Source organism: Hyperolius riggenbachi, chromosome 12 (assembly GCF_040937935.1).
Source record: "Hyperolius riggenbachi isolate aHypRig1 chromosome 12, aHypRig1.pri, whole genome shotgun sequence".
Taxonomy (NCBI): Eukaryota; Metazoa; Chordata; class Amphibia; order Anura; family Hyperoliidae; genus Hyperolius; species Hyperolius riggenbachi.
In genome coordinates this window covers 85,420,048-85,439,424 of record NC_090657.1, presented here as the reverse complement: position 1 = coordinate 85,439,424, position 19,377 = coordinate 85,420,048, and the positions used below count along the sequence as shown (strand labels likewise).

General features: G+C 44.4%; 1 protein-coding gene across 9 annotated transcripts in view; it reads right to left on the bottom strand.

The window, feature by feature from the left end:
* Positions 1-562: 562 nt before the first annotated feature.
* Positions 563-19,377, bottom strand: part of NBR1 (NBR1 autophagy cargo receptor) — a 137,151-nt gene continuing 118,336 nt past the window's right edge. For 6 of the 9 annotated variants that reach the window (XM_068264432.1, XM_068264429.1, XM_068264427.1 and 3 more), the window contains 7 exons: positions 19,016-19,177; positions 14,770-14,955; positions 10,115-10,469; positions 8,319-8,407; positions 7,391-7,466; positions 6,204-6,312; positions 563-1,468 (listed from right to left, as the gene is read on the bottom strand). In XM_068264432.1, the coding sequence (XP_068120533.1) occupies positions 1,295-1,468; positions 6,204-6,312; positions 7,391-7,466; positions 8,319-8,407; positions 10,115-10,469; positions 14,770-14,955; positions 19,016-19,177 (1,151 nt within the window). In that variant the 3' untranslated portion in view covers positions 563-1,294. Of the gene's footprint in view, positions 1,469-6,203; positions 6,313-7,390; positions 7,467-8,318; positions 8,408-10,114; positions 10,470-14,769; positions 14,956-18,991; positions 19,178-19,377 lie in introns of all 9 variants that reach the window. The other 3 variants (XM_068264426.1, XM_068264425.1, XM_068264428.1) reach the window with 3 other exon arrangements.

Genomic DNA, 19,377 nt, shown 5'->3' with positions numbered 1-19,377 from the left:
TTCAAGCTGCATACAAAATATACATAATCCTGCATCAAACCAAAATTTGCATCTCATTAACCATCCCAATGCTACGTACACACATGCGACAACGATCGTTCGTTGAGAACGACGAACAAACTTTTAATTGATGAAAGAACGACCTATGTAAAGATAGTTTTAAAAGGTGTGTAACGATCTGATCGTTAGAACGAACGTTACATCACGTAAAGCATCTATTGCGCCTGCGCATAAAAATGAGAAGTTTCACAGAGAAATAGTGAAATGCGCATGTCAAGCCTAGTACGAACGACCGTTTCCAACGATGTACTACTTTTGCAAACGATCGTCGTTGGTTAAAATCCGCCGAGACAGAACTTTCTTTTGTAGCGATTTGGCTCGTTCGTCGTTTGCCTTAATAGTCGGTGGTTCGTTTTTTGTAACGATCGTCGTTGGTAAAGATCGGGGAACGATCGTTACAAACGACTATAGTCGCATGTGTGTACGCACCTCTAGTCTGCAGCAATCCAACCTAAAGATACACAGTAGCTGAACAGGAGAAATTATCACATGACAGAATAAGTGAACTAAAGAGTGTTTTTATTATACATTTATCTGGATATTTATTTTATGAACTCCACCTAAAACTGAAAAAAACATGTAGGGGGAAGATCAACTTTAAAAGTGTATTAAAATTAAACAGTCTTTATGATATTCCATCTACTGATCACTAACCACTTCTTCAATGCAAAGTCTAGCAGAAGTGAATGAATGACTGAGATGGTCCAGTGCTCACGACTGCACATGGCTCTGCCCAAGGCCTCTTTTCCACGGACTGTTGATAGGCAGTGAAATGACTCTCGAACTCTCACTGCTACCTGGTAACTGCTTGCTGAGCACACAGTACAACTCCCTGTGGAAAAGAGGCCTTAATCTGCTGTCTGCTATTGCTGCATCCAATGTAATAAGATCATTCTCTACCACATGCATCCTTACCATCTCTTTCCAGCATTCCCACCATCTTCCGCTATCAGTGGAAGACCACTTGGATTTCTAAGAAGATAAATGATTCCAGGTAAGCAGCGAAACAAACGTGGCTAGCTAAGGGACTGCAGCTGCTCTAGACCAGCTCAGGCTCCCTACCAGATAGCCTGTATGTCATCTGTAAAGAGCCACCGGGCAACAACACTACAAGCCAGAAAACAAATGCTGGAACACGAAAGACAAACAAAAGTAATCATCAACTTGAAATGACACCATGCCCACATCTGGTCTCTGCACTGACACTTTAATGACCGCTGGCTGTTCCCGGGCTTCAGTAGCGGGCGGAATACCAGTCATTGTCATTAATCTGAATCAGTTCTGTCACCACATCCATGAGGTTGTAGTTGTGTTTGCGCAGGAGTCTCTGATTCAGCTGCCGGTCACAGAATCCCATCTCTATGAGGACGGCCAGCATGGCTCCGGCCTGCTCCTCTGAGCATGGAGGCTGAGGGAAGACAAAAACCTCATTACTGAATGTTCAGAATTACCATTGCAGTTCTATACAGTGCATTAAGCTTTTTGTTACTTTCGGCAGAGCGTAACTAAAATAGCAGGCCATGCTGATTGAGGGCGGTATGTTTAGATTTGGCGCAGATTTATTTCCTGGCGCAAGGTTTCTGCTACATTGGTGTCAATTCACTAATCTTTAACAAACACTTTATCAAACGTTTGATAATTTACCTCATGAGTAAAATCGAATGTTGAATTCACTAAAGGTGTTATAGATTTATCGAATGTTTTATCGATAAAATGTTCAATAAATCTATAACACCTTTAGTGAATTCAAAATTAGATTTTACTCATGAGGTACATTATCAAACATTTGATAAAGCTTAGTGAATTGAGGCCATAGTGTGTATGTCAGCTAAGCAGTCCTGTTTTCACTGCCAGTCTCATGGTTTCCCTCCTGTCATTTGGCAAAGCCTGAAGAATGGAATGAAAAACTGTGTGTGGGGACTTAAGAGCCAGATCCATTAATCCCTGCACATGCGCACTTCGTCCATTTATGCTGCAACACATACACTGGTCTGAATTCACAGGACACAGTGGCCGCAAGTCCAGCAGCGTGCACAGTAGACGAGGTCTCGCATGCACTGTGACGTGTGCCGAGCTTGGGAGGCTGCCGGAAGCGCAGACACGGTGTCCTGTGACTTCAAACCGCATGCGCACAGCATACACAGCCAACCTGTGCATGGGATTAATGCATCCGGGTCAAAGGTCCCGACCCACAGGAAATCGGGGCCTAGTCTTACTCGATTTACAAGTGCACAGAGCCATGTGAGGGCAAACAGAGGAAGCATTCATGATGGCTTTATGGAGCCTAGTAGGAACACTTTTTCATTACGTTCTTCACCTTGGTTTTCTTTAACTCCTTCCTGACACTGAACACTTCTCTCCCCACTTATAACATTAAAGGAATGCTGTTTAACCTAAACTGAAAGTGATATGGAGGCTGACATAATTATTTCCTTATAAACAATACCAGTTGCCTGGCAGTCCTGCTGATCTATTTGGCTGCAGTAGTGTCTGAATCACACACCTGAAACAAGCATGTGGCTAATCCAGTCAGACTTCAGTCACAAACATTTGATCTGCATGCTTGTTCATGTTTAGGGTCTATGGCTAAATATATTAAAGGCAGAGGATCAGCTGGATAGCTAGGCATTCTGCATTGTTTAAAAGGAAATAAATATGTTCGCCTCTTCCTGAGCGAGAGAGAACGGCGCCGGAGACTTGGGCGCAGGACACAGCCAGTATATGACTGATCCTGCTGCCGCACAAGTCCGGGCCGTGTTAATTACTATTCCCCCTCCAGGCCGACATGGATAGTGGGGGAATAAAATAATTCGGCTTCCATATTGTTTTAAAAGCAACTTCAGGTCCGTCTTCTGACGGCGCTGAAGTTACTCCCTGTGCCTGCGATAGCCGTAGTTCCTATTACGGCCTATGGTGGCGCCGGCTGCGCCCAAGTCTCCTGCGCTGCTGCGCTTAAGTCTCCAGCGCTGGATTTACCGTGTTCGCTTCCTGATGCCTAACCATAACCTTCTTGTTCAATCTTCCTCCTGCTCCCTAAGCCCAGCCTCCTCTTTAACACCTCCCTAAAGCTTAACCCTAACTGATAAAACAAACCACCTCCTATCCCAGCGATAGGGTACCTTGGCTCTCCAGCTGTGATAAAACTACAAATCCCAGCATGCATTTGCCTTTATTAATCATGACTATGGCTGTCAGACTCCTGCAATGCATTGTGGGACTTGTAGTTCCTTAACAGCTGGAGAGCCAAGGTTCTCTTCCCCTGTCCTACCCTATTCCCTAAGGAAAGCCATACTCCATATGGTGATACTGATAAATTGTTTATCCCTGACAATGCCAGAAGGGCGAAACCAGTAATGTTGGAGAGTGGGCAAGTTTTTGCAAATAGCACTCTGGATATCCATTGTGTTCAATGGGATTTTATGCAAAATGGTCCTGTGTGCAGGGACCCCCAATGTGAGTGCTCATTGCCTGAAAGTTTTTACTGTGTTTAATAAATGGTTTGAGCGTATTATTTTTATCAGCATCTGATAGCATCTCATCATTTGTGTGGTGATGGCCTCCTGTGAGGTTTGTGTCCTTGTACACTGAGGCCCATAAGCAATTAACCACTTGCCGACCACGCACTCATACCGCGCGTCGGCAAAGTGGCAGCTGCAGGACCAGCAACGCAGTTCTGCGTCGCTGGCTGCAGGCTAATTAATCAGGAAGCTCGCGCGAGCGGCTGCTTCCTGTCAATTCACGGCGGGGGGCTCCGTGAATAGCCTGCGGGCCGCCGATCGCGGCTCGCAGGCTAAATGTAAACACAAGCGGAAATAATCCGCTTTGTTTACATTGTACGGCGCTGCTGCGCAGCACTGCCATAAGGCAGATCGGCGATCCCCGGCCAATCAGCGGCCGGGGATCGCCGCCATGTGACAGGGGACAGCCTGTCACTGGCTGCACAGGACGGATAGCGTCCTGTGCAGCCCAGATCACCAGGGGGGACAGGGAGGAGAGGGAGGGGGGGAATCTCGCCGCGGAGGGGGGCTTTGAGGTGCCCCCCCCCCCCCCGCAACACCCATCAGGCAGGAGCGATCAGACCCCCCCAGCACATCATCCCCCTAGTGGGGAAAAAAAAGGAGGCGATCTGGTCGCTCTGCCTGCACCCTGATCTGTGCTGGGGGCTGTAGAGCCCACCCAGCACAGATCAGCTAAAACAGCGCTGGTCCTTAAGGGGGGCTAAAGGGTGGGTCCTCAAGAGGTTAATTATCTCCTAGGAGATAATATTCATCTTCTCTTTAAACTAACTTTTTAGCATTTTAATATTGAAAAACTAACGAAAAGATGGTGAAAAAGTACTATCAAATTTATTCTTAGAATTTTCTTGCTTGCTGGTGGCTTAGTTATAATGCATTTTATGACAAGTTCTGAAAATATCACCCAGGAGAAAACTCAGGTGAAAAAGTGAATTGCATATGGGCCTGAGTGTGAAACCTGGTTTGATGTGACAGTAGCAAAGGTCTGAGGAATTACTGCAGTTTTGCTTTGCACAATTTGTGGAGATTTGAATCTCTGGCAGCTGACTATGAGCGAGAGAGAAAGAGAGATGAGTACGAGTGAAAGAGAGAGAAAGAGATAGGACTACGAGAGAGAGAGAGAGAGAGAGAGAGGAGGGGGGGGGGGGAGAACTAAGAGAGAGAGAGAGAGATGGACTATGAGAGAGAGATAGGACTAAGAAAGAGAGAGAGAGAGAGAGAGATGACCAAGAGAGAGATGACTGAGAGAGAGAGAGAGAGAGAGAGAGAGAGAGAGAGATGACTGTTTGAGAGAGATGTATGAGAGAGATATATGAGAGAGAGAGATGACCAAGAGAGAGATGACTGAGAGATAAGAGAGAGAGAGAGAGAGAGATGACTGTATGAGAGAGAGAGATGACCAAGAGAGAGATGACTATGAGAAAGATATGAAAGAGAAAGAGGACTAAGAGAGAAAGAAAGACAGAGAGAGTGTATGTAACTTCTGCCCCCCCTCCCTTGTTAGACTTTACTACATCCCTCAGTGTGGTTTGCCTTCTCCTGGTGTTCAATTTCCCCAGGATTTCTGTGCAAATAGTGGTAAAATGTATTTTTAAAACTTTTGTTTTCCTGTAACTTGCCAAAATGTGTCAAGCAAGAGTCTAGTATACAGTGCAGTAGTAGAGTATTGATGTGTATGCACGTTTATACTGTTCACAGCATGATTTTATGGACGGCTATATCTGTCAATACCGCTAGGGAGGTTAAAGGGAAGGTTCAGGGTGGCTGTTAAAAAAATAAAAATGCCCATCCACTTACCTGGGGCTTCCTCCAGCCCGTGGCAGCCAGGACGTGCCCTCGGCGCCGCTCCGCAGGCTCCCGGTCCCCTCCGGTGGCCGACCCGACCTGGCCAGGCCGGCTGCCAGGTCGGGCTCTTCTGCGTTTCAAAATGCGCCTCACGGGGGCGCGCTGACGTCATCGGACGTCCTCCGGGCTGTACTGCGCAGGCGCAGAACTACTGCTGCGGAGCGGCGCCGAGGGCACGTCCTGGCTGCCACGGGCTGGAGGAAGCCCCAGGTAAGTGGATGGGCATTTTTATTTTTTTAACAGCCACCCTGAACCTTCCCTTTAAAACAGAAGGAACTTACTTTAATTCAGATTTAAGTGTGTACCTGTGGTTACCCACAATGCACACTGCTGAATATGCATATTATCTCTTTATGCCCCTGAAGCCAGGCTTACATCCAAAGCCGCTAGTGTAAAGCAAGCCTATAGCTTTGAATTTTACAGAGCCACATCAACCCAACCCGGTTCTGTAAAATTTCAAGCTATAGGCTTGCTATCCACCAGCAGTGAATATAAGCCTGACTTCAGGGGCATAAAGAGATAATTTACATATTCAGCAGTGGTGCATTGTGGGTAAACTCAGTTACACACTCAAATCTGAATTATCGCAAGTACCTTTTGTTTTAAAGGCAAACCACACTAAGCATTGCTTTGCTTTTTTAGTAGTAGGGCTTTCGGTCTCTTGTAGTCCCCTTGACTTTCCTAGTGGTTTCAGGTCACCTCGAGCTGCTTGGTTACTGTTGTACTACATCCCTCACTGGCCCTTCTATAATTGATTCAAGAAATATAGCTCTGTAAACTCACCATAGGATTCTCTTGTTGACCAACAAACAGGGCCTTATAGGCAGATGCAGCCACAGACAGGGCCCCCTTCACCAGGCCGCCAGCTATACTTCCTCTGGTATTCTGTCTGCTGGGAGACAATCCACACATTGAGACAATGACAGGGTTACACACCCAAGATTCAAATGCTTCCTCCTTTACTAGTTGATTTCTGATGCTCTTCTTAAACAGACTGCCGCAATGATATGTCAGGAGCTACTGGCGTACCATGGAGACTATGAGAGTGAGACTTTCCCATAGTAGTAAGCCTCTCTTCTCCCAACCATATAGCCAGAATGAAGAGGTCACCGTCATGTAACATTCCGGTGATGTGGAAAAGGCTGTTGATTTATTTTGATTTTGCTAAAGTGTTTCATAGGCACACAGCGTTATGTTTCTCCCTTATGTGGAGGTTAAATGCTTCTCTTTTCAAGGCGGTGCTCAGGTCGCTGGAAACTACAGAATGCTCTTCTACAAGTGGTGGTTATGGAAACATTTATATTAGTTACTTTACTAACGGTTTTACAGTTCTAATTTTTGAAGGAGAGTGTATAGCTTTGATCAGGTGAATTCTTCTAAATGCCATAAGAAGTAAACAGTGGCTTAACTACAATTCAATTCACCCCTACCCCCCCCCCCCCCCCCCCCCCCAAAATGTTCCCTAGCCTCTCCTTGGTGCCCTTCACAACCTTGGAGCTCATCTCACAAGGGTCCTAAAACAAGTGTGGCCATCATGATCGTCACTCCCATAACAATTGTAGTCACACCTGATCTGAAGTATAGTCCTCTATATCAGAGCAAGGGAAGGTTAGTAGTTGGGGCCTCTGCTTCCCAGGAGAGTTTGTTTTTCATCCTTTGTGTAGAGTGGAAAAACACTGTTTGGCCGGGAGTTGAAAAGCTGTACAGCAATCTTCTAAAACTGCCACCTGAAATGATGTGACTGTTTCGGCCAACAAACCTCTGAAGTGTGAATGAGGCTTTATTCCTCAGGGATAGGCCAATACAAGCTGTGTCTTTTGGCTCTCTGCTATACATCTTCTATAGGAATGAACAATCAAGCTTGGCTGAACCTAACTGAGAAATGTTTTACGCGTCTGATCATAACTGAGTAATAGACAACTCTCCAGCAGTATTAACCACTTTCCAGATGTACAATATGCCTCAATTACCTTGTCTGATCGAAGCATCCTCTAGGTACAGAAAGGTCTTCAGTGGTCTGGGGTCTTGCTGCGGCCTCATACTGAACTATGAAAGAAACACGTGTGTTACAAGAAGTGTTCTGAACTGGAACACGTTGCCGTTGCATGTGAATTTCAGTGTGTAAAAGGTTAATATAAAGACAAGCTGTCACTCAGCGATGGGCCTATTGGTGCCCAAATTGGATGGGAAAAGTGAGTGCGTCTTATAGTCTGAATCCTACAAATCCACTGTCTCTGCGGCAACATTACAGCCTGAGCATACAGGAGATGGAGAAGCTGCGAGCTCCATCTGCTGCGAGAAGATCTGTATAATTAGTTAAAGGGACTCCGAGCAGTGCAGAAACTATGGAAAGATGCATATTTTAAAGCTCTCTTTCCAATGATCTATAAACTGCCGGCCTACACCTTTTAGTTTTCGCTATTTCCGTGATTGAAATTTCTGCGGCCGCGATTTCGATTGCGAAAATAGAGAAAACGAAAAGGCGCAGGGCCGCGGTTTATTTGTCGTCAGAAAGAGGAGAAAGAGAGCTTTAAAATGATATCCATCTTTCCATAGTTACATTGTATTACACAGGGCGACTTTTTCTCAAAGACTTTAATTGTCTGCCCGCTTGCCTACTATAAATCTGACATGTCGGGTGAAGGGAGATCGAGAGCTAAGAGGCAAGTGAAGAAACGTGCGACGAGTGAAGAAACATAGGTTCATAGCAGAGAGGCTGTGTGAGCTCCATAAGGAAGGAGAAGAACTAGCAGCTTTTCACTGTCTGCCCGTTGCAGACAATCTAAGGCAGGTAAGTCTCACGTCCAGGAACTTACAATGTAACTAATTTGAACGTGAGACTTGCGTCCAAAAACCATAAGTGATTAAATAAGAGAAAACAGTACACTGATTCCTTACCAGCATGAAAATGCTCCGGCATTAATGCTGCTATGTCAACAGGTCCAACATCTTCTACAACTGCAGAGGCTGCTGTATTGTCAGAGGACCTGGAAAGAAGCACATATAAGTTTAGATGAATTCCATTTAGACATAACATTTCATGATAATAAATGTAGAACTGATGCACTAGGCTGTATATCAGCAATATCTATACTATGCAATGAGGAAGCATAAGGCTAAGTTTCTATTCATGTAATTTTTTCTTGTTCTTTGGAACACAAATTCACATTAGAAAACATGTGAATGATAATCAATGGGGTAGATTCCATGTATGGCGAATTTTCATCTGGGATGTTCTGTGTGAAATAAATAAATCGGCTGCATTTTTTTCACATTGCGCATCTAAATGGTGCATGGGTCTGTGAAGTGCAAAAATGTGTTTGTGTTTTACCTAGAAAGCAACGGAGGAGAAATTATCCAATACGCTACCCACATGCAGGGCTGGATTTACCATAAGGCACTGTAGTCATGTGCCTACAGGCGCCTAATGATGGAAAGGCGGCTCACTCCCCTCCCCAACTATCTCCCTCCCTATGCAGAGTCTCAAGAGAAGTGTAAATATGTGCTCTTGGCATTCCACTGATGACATCTCTCTTCAGCCAGGGGCTCCTCTAGCTACCTAATACTTGGGGGAACGCTTTAGCTACTTAATACTGAGGGTACCTCTGGTTACCTAATTCTAAGGTAGACCTGTGGATGCCTACACCAGGTAAGGGAAATAAGGGAGGTGTGACAGCTGGGCCAACCAGTACCAATTGCTGCACAATTCAGCAGAGGCTTGTAGGTTTGGGGAGGGTGGTGATGTCTAGGGTGCCAGAATATCTGTGCCTACAGGCTCCTGTCATGTAAATCTGGACCAACCCACATACAAAAAAAAAAAAAAAATTTCCAACATGTCTGATCTGAATTTCGATCGATTTCCATAAAAGTTTAGGCAATTGATAAGGAAATTGATCGGAAAATCGGTCAAAATTCAGATCGGATATGTTGGGAAAAATCGATCTGGCAGTTAAATCTGCCAGAAAATTGTATTGTATGTACCTAGCATGACAGCAGTCCAGGTGTACAAAGCACAGTAGTGATCTGAGACAAGCTTATGCGCTTTTGGAACAACAGGAGAAAAGTGCTTTACAAATGTTTGGTTGTTGTAGTAGCTGGTATTTGCATATGTAACCTTACTCACCTCGGGTGGGGGAAGCTGCCGGATCCTATCGAGGCTTCCCCCGATCCTATCGAGGCTTCCCCCGTCCTCCCCGGTCCCACGGCCCGGCGGGGATGTAAATATTTACTTTCCCGGCTCCAGCGTAGGCACAGTATTGGCTTTCCGCTCTACTGCGCAAGCGCAAGTCTCCTGCACCTGCAGAGCGGACTTGACAGAGATCGGCTATTTCCGAGCGGAGAGCTGAAACAGCGCCCCCACTGGAGCCAGAAGACGTAAATATTGCATAGCCTGACAAATTGTCAGCTGTGCGTTCAGGGGGCTGCAGCGAGACCGCCGTGGGAAACAGGACGGGGGAGCCTCAACAGGATCCAGAGGCTTCCCCCACCGAGGTGAGTACCCCCCAAGGAAACTTTTTTTCGTTGCAGAGTCTCTTAAAGTTTACTACACTGGTTAACTACCGGCAAATGCTCAACACCACATAGAAGCTAAAAAGTTTTTGGTTTGCATTCGGCACAAGCAAACCCTTCTCTCCAACTTGACAGTCTGGCTTGGATGATATATGGTAGGCTGTATGAAGCAGCACTTTTCATACCTCAGCTGAGGAGGCGGGGTCAGCACTTCCGGGGTGAGAGGAATTGCATCTAGTGTCTGTGATGTAGTAAGAATATCATTAATGCTGTGTGTCTGCACGGGGGCACTGTCCTCAGAAAGCTCCTCCTCCTCCTCCTCTGTGATCCCTTTAGCTTTATCACCCTGTGACTCGGAGAGTGCTGAGCTGTACATGGACTCTCCCAGAGGCTTGCTGGTGTCGAAGCACTCAGGCAGGATGATGATGTAATCTTCACAGGAGTCACTGGAGGCCTGGCTTTCCACCTCATCTCTCTGACTCTCATTGGCAATCTGCTGCTCCACCTCATACAGGTCATCTGATTTAGCATCTGCAGTATCTGGGAAAAAATACAAAACCACATTTATAAAAAAGAGCCGAACGTTGACCCATCACCACTGCTGTACAAACTTAAAGGACAACTGAAGTGAGAGGGATGTGGAGGCTGACATATTTATTTCCTTTTAAAGTAATACCAGTTGCCTGGCAGTCCTGCTGATCCTCTGCCTCTAATACTTTTCGCCATAGACCCTGAACAAGCATGAAGCAGATCAGGTGTTTCTGACATTATTGTCAGATCTGACAAGATTATCTACTGCTTGTTTCTGGTGTGATTCAGACACTACTGCAGCCAAATGGATCAACAGGGCTGCCAGGCAACTGGTGTTGTTTAAAAAGAAATCAATATGGCAGCCTGCATATTCTCACTTCAGGTGTCCTTTAACCAATCCAGTAATTGTTGTGTAGGGTCTCCTCCTCCTTATGTGCCAGATCCACAAAAAGTAAAGCTATGCATACACCTAAGATTGTTGCTGCTCAAAATGATCATTCCTGATTTTAGATTGTAATCTTGCAAGGACAGGGCACCTTCCCCTATTGTTTCTTGCAATTCCTGTTTTTTTGTCCTGTAGAACAGGTTGTAATAATTGCCATACTTATGTTATACTTTTCTTATGCACTAATGTCTTGTAATTATATTGTAAAGGGCGACGGCAGATTATAGCACTATGTACTGTAGATAAATAATATTATTAGTTGTAGCAGGAAATCTTACAGAAGGATTGTGAGACACAAAATCATATTCTATTTACCCACTATACTGTGTTTAATATGCAGCCTGCATTGCAAGCACTCCAACCTATTCAGAATGTATCTGCTGTAATAAACTTTAACTCAGTCAGCCTGGCTCTATTTTTGCCATCACCGACAAGAGGGAAGCTTGTCATAACCCCTCCCACATTCCTGCTCCTCACTGATTGGCTTAGCTGAAACTTCTAGGAGCAAAAAAAAGTAAGGGAGGAAATTACATCAGGATTGGCTTCAGTCAGAGGATGTTAAAATGGAAAATGCCTGGAACAGTTTTCTCATTATGTACTATATAAAATTCACTAAAATCAAAATGTGAACAGTACAATACATGTGTTATATCAGTAGAACAAGTAGTTATCTACTTATATATGTGTTTTTTTCCTGGCATAGTATGGCTGAACCAGCTGCTTTAAGTGTGTACTGGTGTCCCTATGTAGGTGATGTTCTAAGATGGCTCGTCTTTCCCATTTACATTTTGGGGTATATTTACATATGCCGAGAGTACACATAAAGTTTACTGGGTTTCATGCAAACTACATAGCACATTATGCAGTGTAACTCAAGTTAAACATCCAACACGTTCACCAAGGTTATGTAAATATGCCCCTTTGTTCCTGTAGGAAGAAGTTCACACAGCTCGGTGTTGTTCATGTGTCCACCCTCCCCCTCGCCACAGGGCAATGCATGCTTCTTGCCTGAAAGCTAAGTAGTGTGTCTGTGCTTTTCAGCAAGGCTTGGTGTACAGAGGCGCCAGAGTAGAATAAAAATGTTTAAAAACCGTCTAAAAGAGGGGGATGTTCAGGTGGACTTACCTCCCTCAAAAATATAGAACTCAATTGAGTCAAAATATATCAATACAAAAAAAAGGTTTTATTTAACTCCACTTAGTGCAACGCGTTTCGCAGGTGTGGTCCTGCTTCATCAGGCAAACAGGAGTATAACTCAATGGGTCTAGATGCAGAAGTGAGCGCCTCACTTCTGCATCTAGACCCATTGAGTTATACTCCTGTTTGCCTGATGAAGCAGGACCACACCTGCGAAACGCGTTGCACTAAGTGGAGTTAAATAAAACCTTTTTTTTGTATTGATATATTGTGACTCAATTGAGTTCTATATTTTTGAGGGAGGTAAGTCCACCTGAACATCCCCCTCTTTTAGACGGTTTTTAAACATTTTTATTCTACTCTGGCGCCTCTGTACACCAAGCCTTGCTGAAATCTTGATTCCACCCTCGGTGGAGGGGTGCTACCCCGTTTCCTATCTACAGAGAGCGACATCTTAATAACCTGAGTGGGGTCAGGTTCTAATACTCCCCACCTGCATTTGAAGTGGTTGCCTATGGGTAACCCATGTTTGTGAGTATATCTTAATATTTTGCTTTAAACCACAACCAACTTAACAATACTACACCATATTGGGCTCTCGATTTCTCTTTGTTCTTCCAAGCACAGTGTGTCTGTGCAGTGATCATACCAGAGACATTCCCTTTGGTAAAATCAGTTATAGGACCAGGACCAATGAGAAAATTGGCAGCTGTCAGGAGAGTGCGTGTTTCTTAACAAGTGAACAACTCTTACTCCCCAGCACAAAACAGACAACGTACCTCTGCTTGGCTAATTCTCTACTCTTTGTGGCCAGCACTGCAGTTCAGCAAGTCCATCATCTTTTTGCCCGGTGCCTCCTTGTTTAATGAGTAATAAAGCATTTATCCCTTCTGCCATGCATCCAAATGTATTTATGAAAGCCATATCTATCTTTCATCACCCTCACCTGCAACTACATATCTATTCTTTCCTGCTCATTTCAGACATTGAATGTGTAGTAAGGTTCAAATGCTTTTTTACACACAAAGCAGGGAATTTGAGAAAATAATCCTTTGGGCTGTAGTGCTGGTAACAAAAAGTTAGTCTCTCACCAGCAGAGGGAGGAGGTGGGAGGGGTTAGGTGATCTGTGCAGTACACACAGGTAATCATCTTTCCTAAATATCTAATATTGTGTGCTACCTCCAGCATGTCACAATTGCACAGGTCTTTAATCTGAGGCAAAATCACTCTCTTATGCTGGGTACACACTATGAGATTTTCTGGTCGATTTACTATCAGTTAGATTATTTCCAACATGTCCGATTTGCTTTTCGACCGTTTTCCGAGCATTTTCCGATCGATTTCCTATTAAAGTGCACGGAAATCGATCGGAAAATGCTTGGAAAACAACCGAAAAGCAAATCGGACATGTTGGAAATAATCTATCTGACAGTAAATCGACCAGAAAATCTCATAGTGTGTACCCAGCATAACACACTGATCATACAGCTATCATAGCACTGAGTGACATTTCTATGAGTTCTAGCTAAGTGTGCATCTTTGAGTGACTATTGTGGCTTATCCATCTTATGGAACTCGTTTTCTGACTGTATTAGTCTGCACTGCCATCTTGTGGCCAAGATATCATCTTATACTGTATTTATATATATTATCTGAAACCAGGAAACATCAGTGTTGTTGCTGCAGTGTTTTTATCCTTTGTTGGGGGTGTTTCTATAAATATAAATAAAGTATTGCTATCATTGTGCATACATTTTTCAGGTCCTTCCTTTCTCTTATGACTAGTGATGGTCACGTCTAGGAAAACTCACGGGGAAGCAAGCATGTGATCAGTTTAGTCAGGTGACAGATATGCAAGTCTCTGATTTGCTAGCCATGATCATGTGCCTAAAGCAGGATGTGATCACGGCCAATCAGAGCTTTGCAAATCTATCAGCTGATCAAACAAATCACATGCTTCTCCATGAGGTCTCCTAAACGTCACCATCACTACTTATTACTATCAATATTTTTTTTGAGATTGAGAATTGAAAGGACAACTGAAGCGAGAGGTATGTGGAGGCTGCCATATTCATTTCCTTTTAAACAATACACATTGCCTGGCTGTCCTGCTAAACCTCTGCCTTAAATATTTTTAGCCCTAGACCCTGAACAAGCATGCAAATCAACTCTGACAAGATTAGCTGCAAGCTTGTTTCAGGTAGTAGCTGAAAGGATGTCCCACTACAGCAGATGGTTGTCGCTGGTGTAGCGGGACATCCTTTCAGCTACTACCTGGATTTGGCATTTGATTTCCCTGCTCCCACCTGGATACAGAACGTTAGTGCAGCAGCCCCACTTGTTTCAGGTGTGTGATTCAGATACTACTGATGCATGAAAGTTTAGCAGGATTCCAGGCAACTGGTATTATTTAAGAGGAAATAAATATGGCAGTCTCCATATACTTCTCACTTCAGTTGTCCTTTAAGTCAGTGCTGTTCAACTTTATGTGCAAAGGGTGTGTCTAGCACCGGATTTTTTGCCTGGAAGGGGCAAGAGCATTAAAGTCTGGAGCCCTCTCCTCTAGCAGGATGGGCCTGCCAGAGGAGTGGGCCTGACACAAAAAATAGTCTGGGCAAGTCAGTGCAGCTTGGGGGTCACATCCGGCACATGTGCCGCCAGTTGGACAGCCCTGCTTTAAGAAATGCTCCTTGGCTGTTACTATACTATGGCTATTCCTATCTTACCTGTATCAGACGTCTTATCCACGTTTTGCACATCAGTGGCTGGAGACTGTTGGGGAACTGATCTGTTCACCACAGGGATGGGCGTCTGAGCTGCGATCTCATCAGATAACATACTATAAGTAAAGCTGGACTGTGGTGAAGACTGCTGGGAATCTAGAGGCAGACCAGATCTCTTAGCATAGTAAACTGAATGTGAGATACAGAAAGATTATTAGTGATACTCAACTGGTAAACATTTAGTGTTAAAGAGAACCCGAGGTGGGGTACTGACAATGCTATCCGCATACAGAGGCTGGGTCTGCCTATACAGCCCAGCCTCTGTTGCTATCCAGATCCCCCCTAAGTTCCCCCTGCGCTCTGCTATCCCCCATAAATCACAGCCGCGCTGTGCGGGCTGTGTTTACATCTGTACTGTCAGTCTCGGCTCTCCCCCCGCCTCCTGCATAGCTCCGGTCCCCGCCCGAGTCCCTTCCCACCAATCAGCGGGAAGGGACGCGGGCGGGGACCGGAGCTATGCAGGAGGCAGAGGGAGCAGCAGACTGACACCATAGAGGTAAACACAGCCCGCTGCGACACGCTGCGTGTCGACAGCGTAGCTGTGATTTATAGGGGATAGCAGAGCGCAGGGGAGGCTTAGGGGGGATTGGGATAGCAACAGAGGCTGGGCTGTATAGGCAGACCCAGCCTCTGTGTGCAACTAGCATTGTCAGAACCCCACCTCGGGTTCTCTTTAAGCAACACCGTACCATTTGGTACAAAGATTTTGTTTCAATGAGTTTTCAACTGTAGAAGAGGCATCTCTGGAAGATCTTCACATTAATATAATTTATACGAAGAAGAGGGAATTTTATAGCTAGTGTGCAGATTAAAGGAGTGTTTTATTGGAAGTTGGTAGTTGGACACTTCCAGAAACTTCCAAGCAGAACTGAAATAAAAAGCCAAAACACGATTTAGGAAGAATTCTATGATGCTTCATTGGACTTGGCACTAGATATAAACATTTTGAATTTCTGCCTTTTTTAACCCATTAGTCGGCAGAACGTCTTGTGTTGTAATTTCTTGGAATGCTTTGATGTCTCTCTGCTAGCAGAACATATAGAAACTGAAAGTAGAAGTCCTCTGTTATTGTCTCACACTGATAAGTGGCCATAAACACACATTACAGCAGTACTAATTAGAAGCAAATAAATGTAACTAATAAGAAATACAAATGTGCTAAAATAAATTGACCTGGAGCACTTGCAAGCCTCTAAATAAATTGGCTTCTAAAGGGTTAATATGTTTTTGCCCTTTAAAGCAATCCTGAAGTGTACAAAAAAAAAAAAAAAAAAAAAAAAAAAAAAAAAAAAAAGATTGTCAGATACTTACCTCAGTATTGGGAAGTGAAGTCTCTGGATAGTCCAGTGGTTTCTCAGATCCTCTTAAACCCCACCATTCCACCACTGGTCGAAATGTATTATTTTGGCCATGAGTACTGCTGTGGACAAGCATGACTGTACTAGGCATGCTTAAGTATTGTCCGTGCATACCCAGTAGAGGAAGGCGCACCTGCACAGAGGTAAAATGCATGAGCGCTTCCCTCTACTGGGCAAGCAAAGTCCATACTGGTGCATGCCCAGTGGACAGAAGAGGCTGGTTTGGCAGTGGAGCCGCACTCTTCAATAGAGTGGAGTGTACAGAAATTGCTTTCTTGGTACCTCAGGAATTTCAATCAATGGTCAATGTAGAAATCTGCACCACCCTCGTTAAGTTACTTTAAATGTATTGAGTCTCCATATAAAACAAATTTATACCCATGTCCGGCTTACCCGGTCATGGACATTTGAGTTCATTTAATTAAAAACGATGATTGTTAACTGTTATATATGCTTGTTAATAGAGTTGTACCAATAGTGAGAATGTTTGTATGCTATTGGAGCTGCGTCTCCTAAATTCTTGTACTGTATAGCAATGCCTTTTCTCACCAACCTTCGCAGATTTTATGTTAAATTAGATTGCTATATGTTGACTTCAGTTGATTTTCATCTAAAATAAAGAATATTAAAGGGACTCCGAGCAGTGCAGAAACTATGGAAAGATGCATATCATTTTAAAGCTCTCTTTCTCCTCTTTCCAATGATATATAAAACGCTGCCCTACGTCTTTTAGTTTTCGCTATTTTCGCGATTGAAATTGCCGCGGCCGCGATTTCAATCGCGAAAATAAAGAAAACTAAAAAGTGCAGGGCAACGATTTAGGTGTCGCCAGAAAGAGGAGAAAGAGAGCTTTAAAATGATATCCATCTTTCCATAGTTACATTGTATTACACAGGCCGACTTTTTCTGCTGAATGGAGCTGCTGACACTGGGGAAAGTGTCGTCCTGTGTAATACAAGTAACTATGGAAAGATGGATATCATTTTAAAGCTCTCTTTCTCCTCTTTCTGGCGACACCTAAATCGTCGCTCTACGCCTTTTAGTTTTCTTTATTTTCGCGATTGAATCCGCGGCCGCGGCACTTTCAATCGCGAAAATACCGAAAACTAAAAGGCGTAAGGCGGCAATTTATATATCATTGGAAAGAGGAGAAAGAGAGCTTTAAAATGATATGCATCTTTCCATAGTTTCTGCACTGCTCGGAGTCCCTTTAAAAAAAACAAAACAAAAAAAAAAACAAATTTGTGAGGAAGCTAGAGTCCGCTGTTTCTGGCTGGTGCCCTTTCTCAAACCTCCCTGGAACAGTTTATTGTTTTATATGGTGACTCAATAAATCTAAAGTAACTTAAAGAGAACCCGAGGTGGGTTTGAAGAATATTATCTGCATACAGAGGCTGGATCTGCCTATACAGCCCAGCCTCTGTTGCTATCCCAAACTCCCCTAAGGTCCCCCTGCACTCTGCAATCCCTCATAAATCACAGCCACGCTGCTGACAAACAGCTTGTCAGAGCTGGCTGTGTTTATCTCTATAGTGTCAGTCTGCTGCTCTCCCCGCCTCCTGCAGAACTCCAGTCCCCGCCTGCATCCCTTCCCTCCCTGCTGATTGGAGGGAAGGGACGGGGGCAGGGACCGGAGCTATGCAGGAGGCGGGGGAGCAGCTGAGACTGACACTACAGATGTAAACAAAGCCTCACAGCATGGCTGTGATTTATGAGGGATTGCAGAGTGCAGGGGGACATTAGGGGGGTTTGGGATAGCAACAGAGGCTGGGCTGTATAGGCAGATCCAGCCTCTGTATGCAGATAACATTCTTTAAACACACCTCGAGTTCTCTTTAATAGAGGTGGTGTGGATTTCTACATTGACCGTTCACGGACAGAAGATGAACAAGGACTAAGCACTGGAATGGTGGCCTGTAGAAGGATCCGGGAAACTAGGACTATACAGAGGCTTCCCACTACTGAGATCTCTTTTTTTTCAAATCAGGATTACTCTAAGGTTATCAGTATTTATCTGGTCTGTGTAATCATTTTCTCTGGAATGGACGCCTTAAATTTCTGCTACCTGAAATGATGCACTCTGGATTGCTGTATCCAGCCATTCTCCTAGGATCCCCATATGAAGTATATGCACAGATTAGATTAGCATTCAGGCTGTGTTCCCACTAAAGTGGAGAACGGACAGAATCTGCATCCGCCCCGCCAAAGCATGAGGATCCCCACTGGGCTGCAAAAGACCAATGGGAATCCAAAGCAACAAGGAGAATGCTTATTGGTTCTTAGCGGACCAATGAAAATTTCCCGTTGCTAGGGAGAACTGGCCTAATCCATCTTATGGAGAGCCCCATGCTCCTGTCAGCCTCTAGGCTGAATATAGAGGGACCGAGAGGCGGCGAAGGGTGGTGGGACACATGAGCAAAATGGACAGTTGCGCTTACCGTGTCCATTTTGCATCCGCTCAAGTGGGAACCAAGCCTTAGTGTTTGCATAGTTGAGACACTAGCAGCTTATGAAGTGTAGGATAGATACAGGTTCACACTAGAAAACAGATTTCACCAAGGAGCTAGCATAGAAGATTACAGATTTAACACACACACACACACACACACACACACACACACACACACACACACACACACACACACACACACACACACACACACACACACACACACACACACACACACACACACACACACACACACACACACACACACACACACACACACACACACACACACACACACACACACACACACACACACACACACACACACAATTACATTACTGATGCAACAGTAATTTACCATAGATATAGCTCTTGTACTCACTAAGTGGAGAAGTCCTCTTCTGAGGTGGATTGTAATCTGGGGCTGCATCTAGAGTGAGACTCCTCATGACAGTTTCACATACAAACTGAGAGCCGCTAATGTCTCCTTCAGTCTCCTCTTGTGTGGAGCTGCTGCTCTCAACATCCTCCTTACATTTTGTCACTGTTGGAAGAATTTTCAAAAGAGAAACTGCAGTGAAAATAATGTAATGAATGACATTGTTTTTTGTTGTTGTGGTTGTTTTTTTTTTTTTTTTTTACAATATTTAATTAGCCAGTGTTTGCCTATTGTAAAATCTTTTCTCACTCTAAAATTTATCACAGGTGGCAATGTCTTTAGCCCTGTCAGGTGCAGCACTGCGG